The following is a 19,353-nucleotide window of genomic DNA, read 5'->3' on the forward strand; positions in this document are numbered from 1 at the left end:
CAAAAGGGAATATATCTTCACAAAAATGTACATCCCTGGATACAAACACTTTCTTTGATACTAAGTACAAAAGTTTGTACCCCCTTTTATCACTAGGATATCCTAAGAATACACAAGGGTTTGCTCTTGGGTCAAATTTTCCTCTATTATGTGTCAAAGTAGATGCATAAGCTAAACAACCAAAACACTTTAGAAATTGATAATGAGGAACTATTTTGAAAATCACTTCATATGGAGTTCTACCCCTAAGAACTCTGGTTGATAATCTATTGATAAGAAAAGTGGCAGTGAGTAAGCATTCACCCCAATAGGCAATAAGAACCTTTGATTGAAATAACAAAGCTCTAGCAATCTCAAGCAAGTGTCTATACTTCCTCTCAACCACTCCATTCTGTTGAGGGGTGGCAACACAAGATGTTTGGTGAAGTATACCTTGAGAAGTTAGAAATTCAGAAGCTGCATTACTTTTCCCCAGTTCCATGGCATTATCAGATCTGATAGTTTTCACTTTAGTATTAAATTGCCTCTCCACCATCCTTAAGAAGTATTGCACCATAGAAAATGCATTACCTTTTGTACTTAGTAAATAGGTCCAAGTTCCCCTACTATAATCATCAATAATGGTAAGAAAATATTTATAATTGTTAGATGTAGGAACCTTATATGGACCCCATGTATCAATATGAATAAGGTCGAAAATTGATTGAGTACAACTATTACTGATAGGAAAAGGAAGTCTAGATTACTTAGCAAGAGGACATACATCACAAAAATAATCAGAAACTGAAGATTTAGGGATAAAATTGAAATTCTTCATTGATGAAAAAGGCAAATGCCCCAATCTAATGTGCCAAAGTTTTACATCAGAAGTTGCACTTGCAGAAACACGAAATGAAACAGAAACTGGACTAGAAATAGAAACATCATTACTACTACTTTGATTACTACTAACTGAAGAAACATTTCTTTGAGATAAAACACTAGAACTCTGAATACTAGGACTCTTGGCTCTAGGCTGGGGTAGATATAAGGCTTCCCTTGATTCACCAAAAGCTTGAGGACTCTTCATAAAAGGATCTTGTATCAGACATCCAAAAGAGTGGAAAAAGAGTGAACAATTAAATTGACAACAAAATCTATGAATAGAGAGCAGATTATATTTAAAACTGGGAACATGAAGAACATTTTTTAGTGTCATCTCTGGAGAAATAACAACTTCACCTATGTGAGTAACACTAATTTTATGAGAGTTAGGAAGATTAATACTTAAAATAGTTTTAAGAGGTGATAAAGATAAGAAAGCATTTGAGTCAACACATATGCTCAGATGCACCTGAATCTATAATCTAGGTGCTAGAATTGAAAACAGAGAAACATGAACCATAGTATCTCATAACAATACCAACAATAGCAATAGCATTTATTTCTGATCCTGAACCTGTTTTGTCACCCAGTTGAACTTGTTTGAGTATCTGAACAATTTGTAAAGCAGTCTCCTTGTTCAGATGCTGGTTAATGAAACTTATATCACTGTCAGCATTTGTTGATACCTCACTTTCCTCCACTGATATTACACCATTTCCTCTAACAGGTCCTTGAGGTGTTTTGGTGTTTGTGAACTGGAAATCATCTGGAAATCCATTCAATCTGTAGCAATCCTCCCAGGTATGGCCAGTTTTCTTACAATGTGAGCAGCTTACATTAGGGTTGTATTTTGCCTTCTTTCCCTAAGAGTTGTAGTTTGGGAACCTTTGAGGTGGATTTCCATTCCTTTGGGGGTAAGATGGTTGCCTTTGATTTGGGTAAATAGGTTGCCTCTGATTTTGAACAAAACCTTTTTTGTAGCTGTTTTCCATTTCTGAATTGAGCTTGAGATGAACTTCCTACCATAAAGGAAGAAAAATCAGATGAAATAAGGGGATTAGCATAGATTTCCCTCTGATTTTCATCTTGAAGAATCAGAGAGTAAGCATGGTTGTTGTTGGGAAGAGGACTCATCATTAAGATGTTTCCTCTTGCTTGAGAGAAAACATCATTTAACCCCATAAGAAATTGCATGAGCCTTCCATCTTCAAGAGACTTTTTCAGTTTCTCCTTTCCTTCACATATGCAGATACAACTACAAATCATGTGAACATTAAGAGAGTCCAACTCATCCCACAACCTCTTAAGTTTGGTGAAATATCCTGCAATATTAGAATTTCCCTGAACCAAACCATTAAGTTATTTTTGTAGATGATAAAAGTTTTGCTCCACTAGACTGTCCAAATCTGTGTTCTAAGCTTACCCATAGTTCCTTTGCAGAAGTGGAATAAATCACACTTTCTGCCATTTCTCTTGACAAAGAGTTTAGTAACCATGAGGTTACCATATCATTACATCTGTTCCAAGAGTGAAATCCTCAGAACCTTCCTTTGGAAAAGGATGTGCTCCTGAAATAAAACCTTGTTTGTTCTTTGCAGATAGTGCAATAAGAACAGTTCTCTTCCATCCTTGATAACCCTTTCCATCAAAAGGGGTGTTAACTATACTCATCCCAGGAGAGTCAGATGAGTGAAAAAAGTAAGGGTGATTAGAGTTGATTCCATTTCCAGTGACACTGCTAGTGTTTTCAGCAGTGGGTTGATTAGTAACTTGTGTTTGATCTGTGTTATCAGGCATGGTGAAGGATCAAAAAGAGAAGTTTCTTGGAGCAAAAGAAAGAAAGAAGGAAGAAGAAGACTCGAAAAAGAAACTACTAAATATGCTCTGATACCATGTTGTAAAAGATGAAGGCAATTTTAGAAATTTTCTGATGTATTTGCATTGCACAACATGTGCTGTATTTATACATGTATGTATGAATAAAATAAATAAACAAAATAATAAATCCTATACAATTTGTCTAAATGCTATTGGTTGTAGAAATAACAAATCATAACTAAATTTTTCTCATTGTGTGCATGTCACGTGGAAAGGGATTATCAAATATTCATATATGTTGACAGCTATGTTGACAGCTTGATCCAATGGCTGAGATTTGATCCATCTTTGTATTCCTTTTGTATGGCCCAGATCTTGCCAGCTTAGAGGGCTTTGTTGTGAAAGGGATATGGGCTTTACCCGAAATCAAATTCCCAATTCTGTTGAGCCCTAAAATCTCTTTCATTTTCCCTCTTCTTTTGTTCTTCAAATCTTCATCAATTCTGTTCGATTTCTTTTGAGAATCATTATGTAAATCTGCAATTTTAATTCCAACATATTATATTATTAATCTTAGAGCAATTACACTAGTAGTGTACCGTCATTGGATATATATTAATTGTTTTAAACGTGCTTCTTTTGAAATAAGTTTATTTTCAAAGTTTCTCTATTAACAAAAATAATATTTAGATATCATATTTGGTAATGTATAAACTGTAATAAAAGAAAAGTTCTATATCCCCAGTATAAAATGGGTCAACCCCTTTTTTTTTTATCCAATCCGTTTATAGCCATTCTGTTTTGGACTCGTGTAAATATGCACGGATTAGGTTATCACCCATTTTTGCTCAATTCATTTTCAATCCGCCCAAACCCAATCCAATCTGTTCATTTGTCAACACTAATTCTTTTTTCTTTAAAACGAACAACTTTTTATAAACAGTAAATGCAGAAAACTTTTTATTTTTATTTTTATTTAAACTGAGCCTCCATTGATCATTGATGTGCAAAAAGTTACAAGTTAAGTTTGGCATCCCAAGCTTTGTACATGATCATTGAGATGAGACTAGAATTGGTGTGCAAAAAGTTACAAGTAAATGCAGGAAACTAAAGGTCTTTACAGTGCAAAGGTAGATTAATCCGATACTACCTCTAGTAAATCACTAATTCGAATACGGAAAGGTCTTTTGGCCACACTATTTTGGCCACAATGGCCCAAATAGGATAAATTCATATGACTATTTAGGTCAAATTTAATAATTTATATTTACTTAATGTCACTTCTATCTTTTCTTCTCAAAGTTTATCTTAATTTAAAATTGTGCAATAGAGGTTATGGTGATTTTTACATAAGTGTGGCCAAATTTGGGTCAAATTGGTGTGGCAATTTAGCAACTCTCATTCGAATATACAGGTGAATGGTGATATTATGTTTTCTCGTCAATCAATGCTCCAAAATTCAAATTCTAAGAGATTGAAAGGAGGCCTTTTGTTATATACTCCCTTTGTTTCAATCTTTTTGGCTATTTTTGGAGTACGAGGATCAAGTTAACTAATGCTTAGTGTGAATTCAGACATAAAATTTTTATTTTTAAAAAACTAAAATTTACATATTTAAAACTACACAAAAAGATACTATAAGTCACAATAATTAACAATTTAAAATCTTCAATACCGGAGATCCCTTCTCAAACTAATTCCACAATCAATTTGATCTCTTCTAATGGGCAAAAATATGTTACGAGTGAGATCTAGAGTCGTTGGGCTGAAATGGTGGACGGAGAAGGTGAGTAGCATACACCTCCTACACGTAGCAAATTGAGCCCCAAAGCACCAGCATTTGTGCCTAAGGGTAGGAGTGTACAAAGTAAATCAACAAACCGCACCAAACCGATAAATCTAGTCAAATCGAGAAAAAAATCCAACTAGTGTTTTGATTTGACTTGGTTTGGTGTTGGAAAAAAAAAACCAACCATAATTGGTTTGGTTTGGTTTTAGCTAAAAAAAAAACAAACCGAACCAAACCAACCCGACATTACATGTATTCAATTTTTAAAATATTTTACATGTAAAAATATTTATCTATAATGTAATTTATAAATATTTCTTAAATGTTTTCGTAATTTTTTATCCATTATCATATTATTCAAGCTTGAACTTAGGATTTTGAATGTGAATAAATTTTATATCCTATGGATGTTAGTAATTTGGACCGGGTTGGTTCGGATTTTTTAATAAGTGAAACAACTGTTTTTAATAAGTGAAACAGTTGTTTCTGCTCGTGACAAGAAACAACTTGATGCATTAGTAAGTTCTAATTTTGAAACATTGACTTCTCTTACTCCTATTAACACTAACAAGTAATTAGAAGTTGGTGGAAGTAGTAGCCTCTCTCCAAATAGATTTTTTAGCCTACAAGATAAGGACATCTTTGTGGAAGGTGATCAGGAAGAGGATATGTATGTTGGATGAATGTTTTGAAAATGCAGATATTTCTCCTAGGCAACAACTCAATTAAAAAAAAAAAAAAAAAAAAAAAAGAACCACGACGAAAGAATAGTTGGCTGGAGAGGAGTTTGTTCCAAAGTACCTATCGATGCGACCGACAAAGCAGAATTATATGACAGTGTCAACAACCTCAACAAGATCCAATAAATTCAAGAAGAAGTGATGAACTATCATTATGCTTTTGGACAGGTTTGAAGAGGAAGACAAGTGTCAACTTGAGCAAATTTTACTTGAGCAGGTTTTTAGTTCTTTCATTTGTAAAAGGAAGTTTGAGGATGATAACTCGACTTTCTTCTTGGTTTTTATATTATTTCATTATTTAAGTATTATAATATGTACTATCAACACAGAGTATGTTATAAACTCTTCGTTCTTATTTTTTACACGCCTTCTAATTAGTAGAGGATAGCTACCTCATTAGGATTAGTAAGGTAAGACCTAGCCCCCCTTACTTGTACTTCTCCTTGGTGAGAATTTATTTATTTAATTTTTTATTAATCAAAATAGATGCTAGGCACACTGTCTAGTGACATATATATTTACTAAAAAAAAAAATGAACAATTCAAAATATTTAAAAAGTGTTTGAGAAAACGGCAAAGGCTCAAATATGCTCCTAACCTTTGCGAAATTGTACACATTTGCCCGTCGTTAAAAGGTTGGTGCAAAGATGCCCCTAACATTTTTTTTTGGCCATACATGCCCTTGAGTTAACGGAAAATATTGGAGGGCATATTTGTTCAGTTTCGCAAACGTTAGGGGCATATTTGAGCCTTTGAAATTCCTGAATATTATGGCACAAAATATCATTGCATTCCAAAACATAAAAAAATATTTGTAATTACAGTCCATCCACCATTGCATTACATCAAAAGTATACAACTAAAAGAGCAGATGCAATTACAACCATCTTTTAAAGACTGTTTTCACAAACAAGAGCACCATTTCCCCTTTTCAAAAGATTTTTTTTTTTTTTTACTGATGATAATATCATTTTTATTTTTCAATTTGTTGATGATCTGGATAGTTCTTTATAGATATTTTTTTGTCTTCTCAGTCCCAATATCTACACAATAATGGATGCAACAATTACCGCAATAAAACATAAACATAAAAAAGGAGATAACTTACATTAGACTTATGACACATGAAAAAATTTCTCACGCAGTGCTCAAAATTTTGATAATAATAATAATAGAAAGATTATCACATTTTAAGCATTTATACGGTTTCTTACATAACATTCAATGTGGTTTGGCCCTTTCGTGAATTTCACGCATGACCGAAATTTAGTAGAATTATTTGAAGTCCATAAGTGAGATGGAATGCAGTAACTCCACGTCCACAAACCCTTCCACAACTTCACATCCACAAACCCTTCCGCAGCCATTTGAAGAACTCGAAGCTTCCGACATTTCATAAACAAGTGAAAGAATAAGAGAGAAAAGTGAGGGGTTGTACGATAAGTGTGAAGTTTCAAAATGCAGTTGCAATAAATCATTGGCTAGCATAAAGTGCACTACAAAAAAATCTGAGAACTATTTGTGCCATAATATTCAGGAATTTCAAAGGCTCAAATATGCCCCTAATGTTTGCGAAACTGAACAAATATGCCCTCCAATATTTTCCGTTAACTCAAGGGCATGTATGGCCAAAAAAAAAAAAAACGTTAGGGGCATCTTTGCACCAACCTTTTAACGACGGACAAATGTGTACAATTTCGCAAAGGTTAGGGGCATATTTGGACTTTAACCGTTGAGAAAATTATAGACAAAGAAAATATTCTTTAAATGTCCAAATAATAATTAAGACAAACATATTGAAACAATGAAAGTAGTATAATTCTTGGTCATAATTGTAATTCATTACAATGTGACACTATATGTGACGAGTTATTGTGTCTTATGACACTATTAGTCTAGTGTTAGTCTGTTCTTTAGTTTCACTTTATGTAATAGCGTTACTATTTAGAGTATCTAAGAAATATTGCATTAATTGATCACGACTTTAAGATATTTCTTTAATATTTCAAATTATTAATTATTTTGACTTGTAAATTTTTTAATTTTTTGTAAAATAGTTTGATCCTTATATCTTAAAACTCGCCACATATAAAATGGAACAGATTGAATATTAGTAAGTATATAGCAGTCAACTACCTGCAAAACAGTAGTAAATTTAATTCTAGTTTCATAGACCAATATATGGTGCAAGAATTTTTCTCTCTTAAGGTTAGTGATAAGAGAGAACTTACTAATTAGTAAGCACATAACATAACACTCATCTAACTAAATGCAACATATAAGTAATAACCATCATATAATAAAAACAGTTCATTTATTTCGACATAGGACTGACTGATTTCTTACAAACCATGACAGCAACATAATGAACATCTAACAGAGTACATAGTTATTTTCTCTTCTTAGCAGGTGGAAGATAATCTTCGTCCTCCTCTTCATAATCGTAATCGTCATCATCACTATCACCATCATCACTATCATAATCGATATCATCCTCCTCTTCACCATCTTCATTATTCCCTTCATTAGGAGGCACATAATCATCCCCAGAATCTCCATCGTCGTCGTCCTCATCGCCTCTATTATTTCCTTCTTGAGGAGGAACATAATCATCCCCAGAATCTCCATCATCCTCTTCATCTTCTCCATCATTCCCTTGATTAGGAGGCACAAAATCATCCCTAGAATCTCCATCATCCATCTTATCGTCTCCATTCCCTTCGTTAGAAGGCACGTATTCATCTCCAGAGTCTCCATGATCATCTTCCTCACCATCATTCCCTTTGTTAGGCGGCACAATATCATCCCCAGAATCTTCATCCTCCTCTTCATCGTCTCCATCATTCTCTTTGTTAGGAGGCATCAAATCACCCCTAGACACCACTAAAAAAACGGGAAAAATCGACGGCCAAAACCGACGGACCGAGTCGGTTTTTTAATGAAACCGACGGGAAACCGACCTTTTACGGTCCGTCGGTTTTCATAGCCTCGCTTTTTGGAAACCGACGGACCACGTCGGTTACGTAGTCCGTCGGGTTTTTTTCAATAATTTTAAAAAATAAATAAAAATTAAAAAAACCGACGGACAGGGTCGGTTTTTTTTAATTTCTGATTTTTTATCTTACATAATAATAATATATATTTTATGAAAAAAAAACCGATTTGCGTCGGTTTTCTATTTAAATTTTTTTTTATTTTAAATAAAAATCGACACAGTACGTCGGTTTTTTCATAAAATTTAATAATTAATTTCCAGAAAACCGACGGACTGAGTCGGTTGTCCGTCGGTTTTCTAGAAAATTTGCAAAATTAATTTCCAGAAAACCGACGGACTGCGTCGGTTTTCTGGAAAATTTTCTGCATGCAAATCATGCATTTTCTGCAACCACACCTGCACAGAAACCAGTACCAACAGCTGCTCAGAACTAGCATTAAAATGCTCCAAATCAATTCTAAAAGAGCTACAACACATAAAATCACCCTAAGTAATAATAAAACACATCAAACACTATCTAAACACATCAAATACGATCTTAATAGACCTTCAAAGTTCAGAAATATTTAAATGTCCAACCAAAAGTACCATTAACTAGTTTTAACATAAGTCCATTATTAAATCCAAACTACTACAACTGATCATCCGGTGTCCGGGCTACGAAATCACCGTCATCGTCATCTTCTGGGTCGGAGGGGGAGGGAGAAGGGGGCACACCAAATTGTCCACATGCAATGTGGCTTTTAACTTGTGCCATTAGCGATTCAAGGCTCGCTTTCATGGTGTTACTTTCCTCAACTCTTTTTGCCTCAGTCTCAGCTAATTTCCTATTAAGTTCAGCAATTTGCTGCGCCATAGCTGCGACCTGAACACCATCAACTCCCTCGGCTTGTCGAGAAGACCCTTCACCTCGCAATCCTGACCGAAGGCGACTTAAGTTGTTCCTTGGGCCTAGACCGTACGCTCTACCCTTTTGTACTCCCCCAACTGCTCTACACCAAAAATCTATCTCTAATTCCGGTAGAGGACGGCTCGGATGCTCAGGCTGAGTTTGGCTGTACTGGTCCACCTCATCCATAAAATGCGTCTGTATATTAAAAAATGAAACTTAGTATATAACGAATATATCATAATTAAACTTATATATAATTACTTAAATAATAAAATTATCACTTACATAGGAATTACGAGCCCCCGTCCTCAACCCATACGGTCGGATCCGACTCATGCTTCTTCTTTTTTGTGTGGGTCTTTAGGAATAGGCGATCCCGAGTTGGCATCTCGTCCCGTAGCTTTTTTCTCGCAAAAAAAAAAAAAAAAGTTAAACATAAAATTAATAGCTCAATAATGATATATTGATCGTAGGTAACTTTAAAAGTATAAAATTACTTACCATTGTCCTAGCCACGTGCCCACGACTTCTTGCACCCGCAAAGGTGCAAAGAGCCACCTTTCTGGGATGCACGGGCAGCCTTTGCCTGCTCAGACTTGGCGATAAACTCAGGAGTTCGCCAATATGCCTTAAGTTTCTCCCACTGTTTAGCGTTTAGCCATTGGGGCATCTTCATATACCTTCTAGCCCTCAAAAACCAATCGACAACCTTGCGCTCCTTCCTCTCAAAGTTTGCGAACCCTATCATTGTCCATTGGATCCCATGTACAATACATCTACAAATCAAATAGCTAATGTTAGATGATTTATATAAAAGTAAATTCAAGTTATGAAATGTATAATAAGATGCATACGTTAAACTCTCTAAACATAGCTCGTCGAGTATCATATGGGATTTCACTCCATGAAGTATAAAAATGATTGCCATAAAGCCTCCGAACAACATCCAACAAGACTTTTGTAGTGTCGTGATCGGATAGAACTGCCGCAGTTAAAAAATTTAATGCATATTAGATTAAGATGAAAAAAAAAACTTTAGGAAAACTTAATAAAAGATAATCTTACCCAACCCCCTCAAGCACGATGAAAATCCGACCCATCGCATCTCTATCTCCCGGATGTAAACCATGATATATCGGTGCACTCGTATAGGAGCCGGTGCGGTGTGTGCGGGGAGCGAGGAGCGGAGCGGGTGCGGAGGACGAAGATGGGTCCGAGGCGGTTGGATTGCAGTGACTCAGGCTCAGAGCTGCTATCTCTAAGGCGCAAATTAGATACACTTGGAGGTGTACCATTTGGAGAAGGAGAAGGAGAAGGAGACAAAGTGGCCGATGTGCTAGGAGATCTGCCGCGTGGTGGGCAATACATAGGTATAGGTATAGAAGTAGGATAGGTAAATGATGCCGGCTGAGGTGGTGCCGGCTGAAAGACCCACTGACCAGACTGGGCCTGCATAGAAGAGCCAGGCATAAAAAAAAAAAGGCGGAGTAGACTGCATATGTGGAGCGGACGGAATGGACTGACTACTAGTAGCTGTAGGATCTATAGGTCTCTTATCTTTTCTCTTACTAGTACCTCCAGCTCTACCTCTACCTCTACCTCTACCTCTACCTTGATCACTACCACCTGATGACATCTGCATACATAAAATTAATAACTCAATAATGATATATTGATCGTAGGTAAAAATTTAACAAGTATAGAATTATGTTATTATCAAGTATAGAATAAACTAACATGCAACTAGTTATCCTCCCACTCATCCTCGCTTGTTTCATTTTCATCAGATGATTCTTCCTCATCGTTTGTTTCGGTCCATCGGTCGATTCTTCCTCAACATTTTCTATGATAGTTACATCATCTTCATCAACTTCTTCTAATATGTGTTGAGGATGTTCCAAAGTATTTTCTAACTCTGTGTCAACCGTTTGATGAACAACTGGTACATCATTTTGATACGCCACATCTAATGCATTATCGACCTCAATCCTCCCCACAGGCTTAGTCTTTATAACCACCCACCAATCAGCCTTATCCCTACGCAAAGGATATGGAGCATAATACACTTGCTTAGCATTTTGTGCAATTATAAAGGGATCATAGCGATTGTATTGTCTTGTGTGTTTGACTTCAATTACGTTATGTTGACGATTCACCCTTGTACCTCTTTGGCTTGGATCAAACCACTTGCACCGAAATAATGTAATCTTCTTCTTAGGGTAACCTGGATACTTAAGTTGTATGATCTCTTGCAAAGACACCGTAATAATCAATAGTTTACACCGCTACCATCGGCGTAGCATCGCCTTTAATGCACACTCCACTATTATTCGTTTTCTTATATTGAGAAACTTCTTCGGTTTGAAACTTGTAGCCATTAACAATGTACTTTTTCATTGTCCTAACTTCATTGCCTGGTCCAAGAGCTATATCTTTCACAAATTAGGAATGTTCTCCTGTTTGATAAACCTATCTAATAAGGAGGCAAATTAAAATTCAATAACCTCTATGTAGCCTACATTTAATTGAAATTATACAATGAATTTCCACACTTACAAAATCGTACAGCCAATGGGAAAACTTAGAATATATGGCTTCATCACCCTCAAGTTCTACGAAGTAACTGCTCGACATATGCAAGATTTTCATTAGTGTCACCCTTATCAGTTACCCATTTAATTCAGTAACATAATTCGACACTCACCGAATATATACTTGAATTTCAGGGCAATTGAGCAAAACATGTGTCACGGTGATTGCCTCTCCATACTACTCAGGGTTCGTTTTGGAGGCGTTTTAGAACCTCGTCCTGGTTGATTAAAGATGGACATTGGTGGGTAGTTATGATCAACCCCACCCTCATCATTACGGTTGGGCCTATTTCTCATACACGACACTTGCTCTCCGAAATAATATGAACAAAAATGCGGTTTCCTTTGCAAGATACGCTTCACAAATAGATCCTTCAATCTTAGATCTCTGCTTAGCCAATTTTTTGAATTTGCCAATGGTCCTGCACACATGTTTAATATCAATAGGAAGAGTAATTAGTTAACAAAATACTGTTAAAGAAAGAGCTAGTAAGTTTGGTTACTTACCTCTCGAAAGGATACATCCACCTAGTTTGAACCGGGCCTCCAAGGCGCGCCTCTTGTACAAGATGAATGGGAAGATGTTCCATCACATCAAAAAATCCACATGGAAAGATCTTCTCGAGCTTAGTTGTAATGGCCGGTATATTCTCGTTCCATTCTTTGAAGGTTTTCTACCGTCAAAGTGTTAGAACATAAATCCTTGAAGAACAAACTTATCTCTGTGATTGGTTTCCATATTCTTTCCGGTAGGCGGCTAAATGCAATAGGAATCAAAGTTTCCATGAAAACATGGCAATCATGACTTTTCATACCAATCAATTTTCCTTCATTCATATCAGCACGCTTGTCAAAATTAGACGCATACCCCTCTGGCATCCGTAAATTCTTAACCCATTGACAAATCTGTCGTTTCTCCTCCAAAGTGAATGAAAAACTAGCCTTGGGCTTGAACACTTTATTATTCGCTAACTCTTGCAAGTTCAATTCAGGGCGCCTACAATATTCCTTTAGGTCCAATCTAGCTTTTGGGTTATCTTTTGTCTTGCCTTTAACATCCATAACAGTGTTGAACAAATTATCAAAGTAATTTTTTTCAATATGCATCACATCAAGATTATGCCGTAGAAGATTATCCTTCCAATACGGTAACTCCCGGAATATGCTCTTTTAGTCCAATTATGTTCAACGACGATAACCGGTAGTCTATAAGGGGCAACTTCTGTGACCTTAGGCAAGTGACAAAGCCTCCCCCAAATTTCTTCTCTTGACAATGTTCGAGGTGGGGGATCATTTTCAGTTTTATTCTTTCTAAATGCTTGTTTCATTTTCCTGAATTGGTGATCCATAGGCAAGAATTGACGATGACAATCAAACCATGAATTTTTGTGGCCATGTTTTAAAGTGAAAGCTTTACTAGTTTCCATGCAATGAGGACAAGCAAGCTTTCCGGCATCATCCAACCAGACAACATCCCATACGCAGGAAAATCGTTAATAGTCCACATCAAAGAAGCACGCATATTGAAATTGCTCTTAGTTGATATATCATATGTCACTACACCTTCACACCACAATTGTTTTAACTCATCAATCAAAGGTTGTAGATAGACATCAATCAAAACTTTTGGATTACGAGGACCAGGGACAACACAATTTAGGAATATATAGGGACTTGTCGTACACATCTCAGGCGGTAGATTACATGGAGTAAGAAATACAGGCCAACAAGAATAGGGTGCAGCCGAAACAGAGTATGGTGTGAAACCATCCGCACACAAACCCAAACGAATGTTTCTTGGTTCACTAGCAAAATCAGGATAAGTTCTATCAAAATGTTTCCACGCTTCTCCATCCGATGGATGACACATAACACCAGGTGGCCTTCTATTTTCGCTGTTCCATCTCGTGTGAGGAGCAGAACTCGGCGATGCAAACAACCTCTTTAACCTAGGTATAATAGGTAAATAATGCATCGCCTTAATTGGAACCGTCTTTCCACTAGGTGTCCGCTTATAACGCGCATGTCCACATATTTTACATTCATTTAAATCAGCATCTTGCTTATAGAATAACATACAACCGTTTGGACAACAATGAATTCTATCATACGACAATCCTAATTTGGAAACCAATCTCTTTGCTTCATAGTAACTCTTAGGTATGTCAAATTCCGGACTAACTAGTTCCCCTACAAGCTTAATCATTGAGTCCATAGCACTTTTTCCAAAGAGTCCAATACGATTTGATGTTAATCATTCTAAGCGCAACGGACAACTTAGAATGCGACTCCTAACCAAAGTGGACGACTAGCCTCTTCTAATTCTTGATAGAAGCGCATTGCTTCTTCATTAGGAGGTTCCTCAAAATTTTGCTCGTGTTCAAACCCATCGTACGCCAAAAGCATCATTAACCATATCACTAACTCTATCATATTGGACATGACTATATTCCTGCGACACACTACTTTCACCGACAACCATATTGTAAAATATACCATTGACCCCATCAGTCTCTCCATGATCAGTTCAAACATAATATTTTTGCTTAAACCCACGACTATATAAATGAACCCTAACCGCTTCCGGTTTCAAATACTTCATACACCGGTAATGAGAACAAGGACACCTAATTACCCCTTCATTTTGAAAAGGGTGAAGTGTCATTGCATGTGTGATAAACCCATCAACACCTTTAACAAATTCATCATGTACACCCACACGATTACTATTATTCATATTATACATCCACATACGATCCATCTACAAAAATATACCCACAAATTATTGAGGTTATAGAAATATATTATAACTTAAGAATACTAACTTAAAATATAACTTAAGAAAACACAATCCCAACCACTTCTAACTTTGAATTCTCAATAACAATTCTAACTTTAATAATTTATAAATTCTAACTTTAATATAATTTTGAAAAGCACAATCCTAACCAATTCTAACTTTGAATTCTCAATAACAATTCTAACTTTAATAACTTATGGATTCTAACTTTAATTCTAAAAATTGAAAAGTAAATCTAGTCAAATAAAGTCTATATTTTAGTTTTGAGGTTATAGAAATATTATAACTTAATAATTCTAACTTTGAAAAGCACAATTCCAACCAATTCTAAAAATTGAAAAGTAAATCTAGAGAAATAAAATCTACATTTTAGTATTGAGGTTATAGAAATACTATAACTTAACAATTCTAACTTTGAAAAGCACAATCTCAACTAATTCTAATTTGGAATGATCAATAACAATTCTAATAACTTATGAAATTCTAACAAAAAGCCCAATCCAACAACAAACAAAAAAAAAACTAGTCAAATAATTAAAGTTTACATTTTTGCACATATTCAACATCAATAATATTACAAAGAATGATAACTAAGCTAACACAAATACATTGACAAAGAACATGAAATATAACACAATCTCAAGCCAAAAAAAAAAAAAATGACAACTAAACTAGTCAAATAAAGTTTACATTTTTTTCACAAATTCAACATTAATAACATTGCAAATGATGTTTAACAAAGCTAAATAGATTAGCATTAGGCCTAAAATCTACAAATAAAACTAAAATTGAAAGAATTTTAAAAGCCCTAATTTAAGAGAAACTAACCTCAACTAATTAACTTCAAAAGTGGGGACGGGCTGGCAGGCGGTGGCGAAATGGGTGGATGGGCTGGCCGGAAGGAGGGCGGTGTAGGGTTTGGGGGGGGGGGGGAATGGGGTTTTAATTTGGAAGAGAAGAAGAAATGGGTGTAAAACCTGTCTGGTTCCATTTTAAAAAAAAACCGACGGACAAAACCGACCCTGTCCGTCGGTTTTTCCCGCACGTTTGACCAGGTTTGACCCGAAAATTTAAAAAAAAAAGAAAGGAAACCGACCCTGTCCATCGGTTTCCTAAAAAAAATTATTTTTTATTTTTTAAAAAAACAAATTGAATTGCATATTATTTAAAATGTTTTTAAAAATAAAACCGACGTATGACGTCGGTTTTATATTAATTATTATTATTTCTTTTAATAAAACCGACGTTGGATGTCGGTTTTTTTGGCGGTTAAATATTTTTAAAATTCTGCCAAAAAACCGACTTTGTCCGTCGGTTTTCTGATTAAAATAATAAAAAAAAAATAGAAATGTAAAAAACCGACGCAGGAAATCGGTTGTCCGTCGGTTTTTGAAACCGATCCGTCAATTTTTGGCAGTTTTTTAGTAGTGAGAATCTTGAAGATCCACCTCATCATCTCCATTCCCTCCGTTAGAAGGCACGTAATCATTCCCAGAGTCTCCATCGTCATCGACATCATTCCCTTTGTTAGGAGGCATAAAATCATCCCGAGAATCTCCATCGTCCACCTCATTGTCTCCATCATTCCCTTCATTAGGAGGCACAAAATCATCCCTCTTATCGTGTCCATTCCCTTGGTTAGCTACGTATTCATCCCCAGAGTGTCCATCATCACCATCATCCTCCTCATTGTTTCCATCATTCCCTTTCTTAGGTGGCACAAAATCATCCCCAGAATCTCCATCCTCCTCCTCGTCTTCTCCATCATTCCCTTTGTTAGGCGGCACAAAATCATTCTCAGAATCTCCATCCTCCTTCTCATCGTCTTCATCACTCCCTTCGGTAGAAGGCACATTATCATCCCCAGAATCTCCATCTTCATCGTTTCCATCATTTCCTCCGTCAGGAGGCACAAAACCATCACCAGAATTGTCTTCCTCATCATTTCCATCATTCCTTTCGCTAGGAGGCACAAAATCATCCTCAGAACCTCCATCATCATCACCCATTAACCATGCTTCATCAGAAAAGTCTACATCATCGCTAGAATCATCTTGTTCCTCGTACAAATAATCAAGGTACTTATCGCTGTCCACGTCTGTATCATTAGCCAAAATGGTTTCATAAAAAACAACTGTTTTCACTGAACTCAGTATTTTCTTCATAGAATTGACTATGGTTATATCATAACTAAGGCCATTTACCTTCACTTCTAATCTCAAAAAAGAAAAATAATAACACAAATTAGAGACAAGACCTAGAGTAACAAAAGCCATTGCATCTCTAATAGAAAAAAGAAAAGGAAAAATGAAGATTGAAGGTAAGAAATTTAAATTTTTGTTCACATGACGCTGGTGAAGTACACATTTGACTTATATAGTTGGTGACCATGTTAGCATTTATAGAAAAAAACCAGTGTGATATTACGTAAATCTATTACAAGAATCCATTCCCAAATTACATAAGTGCCCAAAAACAAAGTAAATTAAAGTAACTTGTTAGAACTTGTCTAATGTCATTAATAAACAAGATGGCAACAAATTAATTAGTACAACTCATCACTGCTTCTTTCATTCATCTGCTTCGAAAAGTTTTATGACATGAAATTTAATTGTCCATCTGCTGAGGAGAGCTAGCAGAGATTCGATTTGTCCTTTAGGTTAATTTTCTTATGAACATGTATATATGTTGGGACTAATTATTGTGCCCTCTGACCGTCCGACGGACGATTAATAGTCAGCACTAATAGGCTTTCTGCTTAATTCATATTGTGTATATATATAAAAAAAAATCTTATTAAAAACCGATAAAAACCAAAAAGATCAAAAAACGGACATAAACCGACTCAATGAAAAACCGACTTTAATGATTTGGTCATCTTTTAAGTACTAACCAAGCCAAACAGGATCATGAACACCCCTAATTACAGTAACTATTAACATAATTCTATCATTAATGGGTTAACAAATTTTAGATAATAATAATAGGATTAGAACCTTAGAATTTGATTCAAGTACTTGATAACTTGGTATGCCTCACTTTGACATGCTTGTCGCAATGCTTGAAAACCTAATAAAGAACAACAAAGAATTACAATTTACTTTGTTCAACACTTCTCGACTGTTGACTATTTGACTCTTATTTTTTAGAGAGTATTACTCTAACTTATCAGAGATTTGAAGAAAGAGAATACAAAAACCAGTTAAAAAGAATAAATAATGTGAGTGTAATAGAATATATAAGTCCACCAAACAGTATAGAGAACCAGATTCTCTATCTGTTCCCTCGAGTAAAATAGAAAGTAAATAACACAAGATATTTACGTGAAAAACTCCTTGCTCAAGGGATTAAAAACCATGACCTACCAGAGTAGGATTTCCCAAACTTCACTAAAATTGAGAACTTCATATTACAACCTATTGCAACCTAGTAATTAAACTCTTAATCCCTTCCCCCTACAATAACTCTATTGCAAGACCTTTACAATGACTCTATTGCAAAGAACAAACCTTGATTAAATCTAGCCAAGTGAACACCACAAAGAGGTTGAAAATCTGTCCTACCAAGAACTTCTTAAAAGTAGTGTAGGAATACAAGTTAAAAGCCAAAGACAAAGACTCAACAACTTAAAGGACTTAATACGTCGACATTTATTGGAGAACTGGTCCATTAATTGTTGCAACTTTGTTCTTGATGAGCACTTTAAGAGCAGCGGCGGGTAATACTTGTAAGAGAATGACTTTTCAAAATTTTAAAGTTTTAGGTTTACACTTGTAGAATGTTGTCTATTTATGGGGAGAAAGTGTTGAGGAGAAAGGGATATTGCATTGTCCACTAGTACACTACAATTGTGCTGCTGTACTACTGATAGTCGGTATAGTGTCAGTAGCTTTACAGTTGTAGAGTTGACCAAGTACTGGCTGGGACCTGATCACATTTGCTTCCTCATCTGGTCCCTATCTAGTTCTTCGACTTGGCTTGTGGAAGTGAATTTCATTACTTCATCTGTGTTGTTGCTGCACTGCTACCAGTTGGTACAGTGTCAAAGAACTTTGCAACTATAGAGTTAACTGAAGCTGATCGCATCTGGTTCCTCATATGGTCCCTTGAATGAGTTTGTCAAAATCATCAACATATGAAATATCATAAAGTTGACCTAGTGAACCTGATCGCATCTCGTTCCTCGGATAAGTTTGTCAAATCATCAAAACACGAAATATCATAGCTCATCAGAGTGTTAGCGGACAGATGAAGAAGGCAAAACAACATTTTTTTTATCTCTTTTAATTGAAAAGTGTTAAAGAGAATAAAATAATATAAATATATAAAATATTGTGCTTTTATCATAAATAATCAACTTTTTAAAGAAAATATTAACACAACTTATTCTTGATAAAATTTGGGACTCCCAATTTTTGGGGACCTAAGGCAATTGCCTTACTTGCCTAGCCACTGAGCCGGCCATGGAACACATTAGAATTCATCAATGCCTGCGGATAACAATTTCATTAAGGTTTGTGTAGCTCAACTCTAAAATAACTTATTTCTTAATTAAAAAAAAAAAAATCCCTCACAGGAAGTTTCAGAAAAAGTACTCTCGAATAATGACATTATATTTTAGCAGAATATAAAGGCCTTTTAAACTTGTTGCACTCCTAAATGATCAGCAATCTTAATTACCCCTTGAACGTGGGCTTTGATAGTCATTATCCTCCTAGACACTGATGTGGCAAAGAGAATGGCTACTGTCACGCCTTAAATATGGGAGGCGTGGCCGGCACCCGGTGACACACTTGGCCTAAGTGAACCCCTCTGAATCTATAACTCTGGAGGGGTAATGTCACGACCCAACCAGAGGGCCATG

General features: G+C 35.7%; 3 protein-coding genes across 3 annotated transcripts; all 3 read right to left on the reverse strand.

Annotated features, from left to right (window-relative positions):
- Window positions 1–742: 742 nt before the first annotated feature.
- LOC132066109 (uncharacterized) lies at window positions 743–2,661 on the reverse strand. Its single transcript, XM_059459493.1, has 4 exons — window positions 2,380–2,661; window positions 1,835–2,205; window positions 1,403–1,647; window positions 743–1,077 (listed from the first exon to the last, which is right to left on the reverse strand). Exons 1-4 carry the CDS (start codon window positions 2,659–2,661, stop codon window positions 743–745), a joined length of 1,233 nt encoding a protein of 410 aa, XP_059315476.1.
- A 4,939-nt stretch (window positions 2,662–7,600) lies between these two features.
- On the reverse strand, window positions 7,601–8,074 carry LOC132066110 (uncharacterized). Its single transcript, XM_059459494.1, has one exon. It carries the CDS (start codon window positions 8,072–8,074, stop codon window positions 7,601–7,603), a length of 474 nt encoding a protein of 157 aa, XP_059315477.1.
- A 7,836-nt stretch (window positions 8,075–15,910) lies between these two features.
- On the reverse strand, window positions 15,911–18,587 carry LOC132066111 (spore wall protein 2-like). Its single transcript, XM_059459495.1, has 2 exons — window positions 18,490–18,587; window positions 15,911–16,772 (listed from the first exon to the last, which is right to left on the reverse strand). Exons 1-2 carry the CDS (start codon window positions 18,585–18,587, stop codon window positions 15,911–15,913), a joined length of 960 nt encoding a protein of 319 aa, XP_059315478.1.
- Between the last annotated feature and the right edge of the window lie 766 nt (window positions 18,588–19,353).

The sequence above is a fragment of the Lycium ferocissimum genome, chromosome 8 (assembly GCF_029784015.1).
Source record: "Lycium ferocissimum isolate CSIRO_LF1 chromosome 8, AGI_CSIRO_Lferr_CH_V1, whole genome shotgun sequence".
In the NCBI taxonomy this organism is placed as follows: domain Eukaryota; kingdom Viridiplantae; phylum Streptophyta; class Magnoliopsida; order Solanales; family Solanaceae; genus Lycium; species Lycium ferocissimum.